Here is a 1,673-nt window from a genome sequence, read left to right on the forward strand (position 1 = left end):
GCTGGCGGGAGGGGCCTGGCAGGGAGCAGGACTGGCCGGCAGTGCGGGAGGAGGGCGCGCCCGCCAGACCCACAGCGCCGCTGATGTGTCTGGTCTCGTAGGGCTCGTGGTTTTCATTTCCCCAACACCTGGATGCAGTCAAACACCTGGCCAAATCTGACAAAATCTGACAAGCCTTTGTGATGGGATTTGGAAGAAATTCCCTGCAGATCCTGGCACAGTTTAAAGCTGTCCGCTTTGAGTTAGGACTTGTTAAGGAGGGTTATGTGAGCTGAAACCCGAGACAAGCCTTTTGCTCCTATCTGGAGCCCACATCTTGCCTGGAAATGGGGCATGACCAAGCGAAGGGGTCGCTTGCTGTTTGTATTAAAAGGGGGAAGATGGCCTGTGTGCCTGCCAGCTCGGCCCCCACATGCTTTCTCTATTAGAGCCAAGCACAGAAACTTATCAAAAACATATGTCTGGTGTTAATCATCTGGACTTGGGCTCCACATGGGAGTCTAACTAGCTGTCCCTTGGCAGAAGGAATCTGTTGACCTTCTCAGCTTGCTTGAAGAGGGTGCAGAGAGGCATTTCAAACTTTTGGATGCTGGTACGAGGGAATGTCTAGCTGAACCTAAGGGCTGACTAATTAAAGGAAGACTTCCAACACTTGAAGGTTGGAGGCTGCACTGGTAAAAGAGTGTTTTTACTTTGAATGTTGGTAAGCTACCCCAGGGGGGAAGGGCTGCAGGAGCCTCCCTTAAAGTGACCCGGGCAATGGTACTAGATCCATTAACTTTATGAATTCAGTCCTGTTCAACCTTTCTCAGAAGGAGCAGGTACCCTGAATGGCCTACCCAACTATAACTAACTGTTTGAAATTCTTTAAGGAATTTATCACAAATTGACCAGAGAAGCCATATTGCATAGGTTCTTGCAAATTAAATGGAATATAGTTCATGGTGAAAGGTTTGATGGATTTTTAAAAATGTTCTTTGAATAACAACAGAGCCGGTTCCTGAATTCTCAAATTACAAGTAATTCAAATTCTGCCAAGTGCCTTTATTTTTTTACATATTCTGAAATAATCAGTTCTAAGACATAAAAGTCTTCACTTTTTTCTTTTATTATATTTTCTCAAATAAACTTCCCAAAAGGAAGATATTTTAAGAGCATTTTCAAACATCTTTGGCATCACATAAAAAAGAAATCTCGTGTAAAAAACGAAATGTCATCTGAACTTTTATAATACAAAGGCGCAATCCAATATGAACATATAAAATATATACAAATATAGTGCATGGTCAGTCACTTAATACAGCTCTCTACAAAAAAAGTAACTTTTTAGAAATTAAAAAAACAAAGTAACCACTTAATCACAAAAGTTCTCTTCTTTCCCAGCATCCAAGTTCCTGTTTAGTGTCCCGAGAGAAGAGAGAGAGGTTGAGTTTGGGGGGAGGGGTGGCCTGAGCCCCTCAGTTCCGCCAGGGCCTCCACATGGAGTCGGCCGTGAGCGAAGGTCCGCTGGAAGGCGACACTGCATTGGGTCCCACGGTGGTCCCGCTGTTGCTGGTGTAAACTGGGATGACGGGGCCACTGTGAGCGAAGGCCCCATTGGGGATGAGGAAGGCGAACTGGCCGTCTGGAGCCGGCACCACCTGGAAGCCACCGAACACCTTCGCTGCCTCTGC

At 46.0% G+C, this 1,673-nt stretch overlaps 1 protein-coding gene across 1 annotated transcript in view; it reads right to left on the bottom strand.

The window, feature by feature from the left end:
- Positions 1-1,088: 1,088 nt before the first annotated feature.
- Positions 1,089-1,673, bottom strand: part of HES1 (hes family bHLH transcription factor 1) — a 2,471-nt gene continuing 1,886 nt past the window's right edge. The window contains exon 5 of the mRNA XM_005873231.2: positions 1,089-1,667. Within this exon, the coding sequence (XP_005873293.1) occupies positions 1,458-1,667 (210 nt within the window). The 3' untranslated portion in view covers positions 1,089-1,457. The remainder of the gene's footprint in view (positions 1,668-1,673) is intronic.

Source organism: Myotis brandtii, unplaced genomic scaffold (genome assembly GCF_000412655.1).
Source record: "Myotis brandtii unplaced genomic scaffold, ASM41265v1 scaffold4, whole genome shotgun sequence".
In the NCBI taxonomy this organism is placed as follows: domain Eukaryota; kingdom Metazoa; phylum Chordata; class Mammalia; order Chiroptera; family Vespertilionidae; genus Myotis; species Myotis brandtii.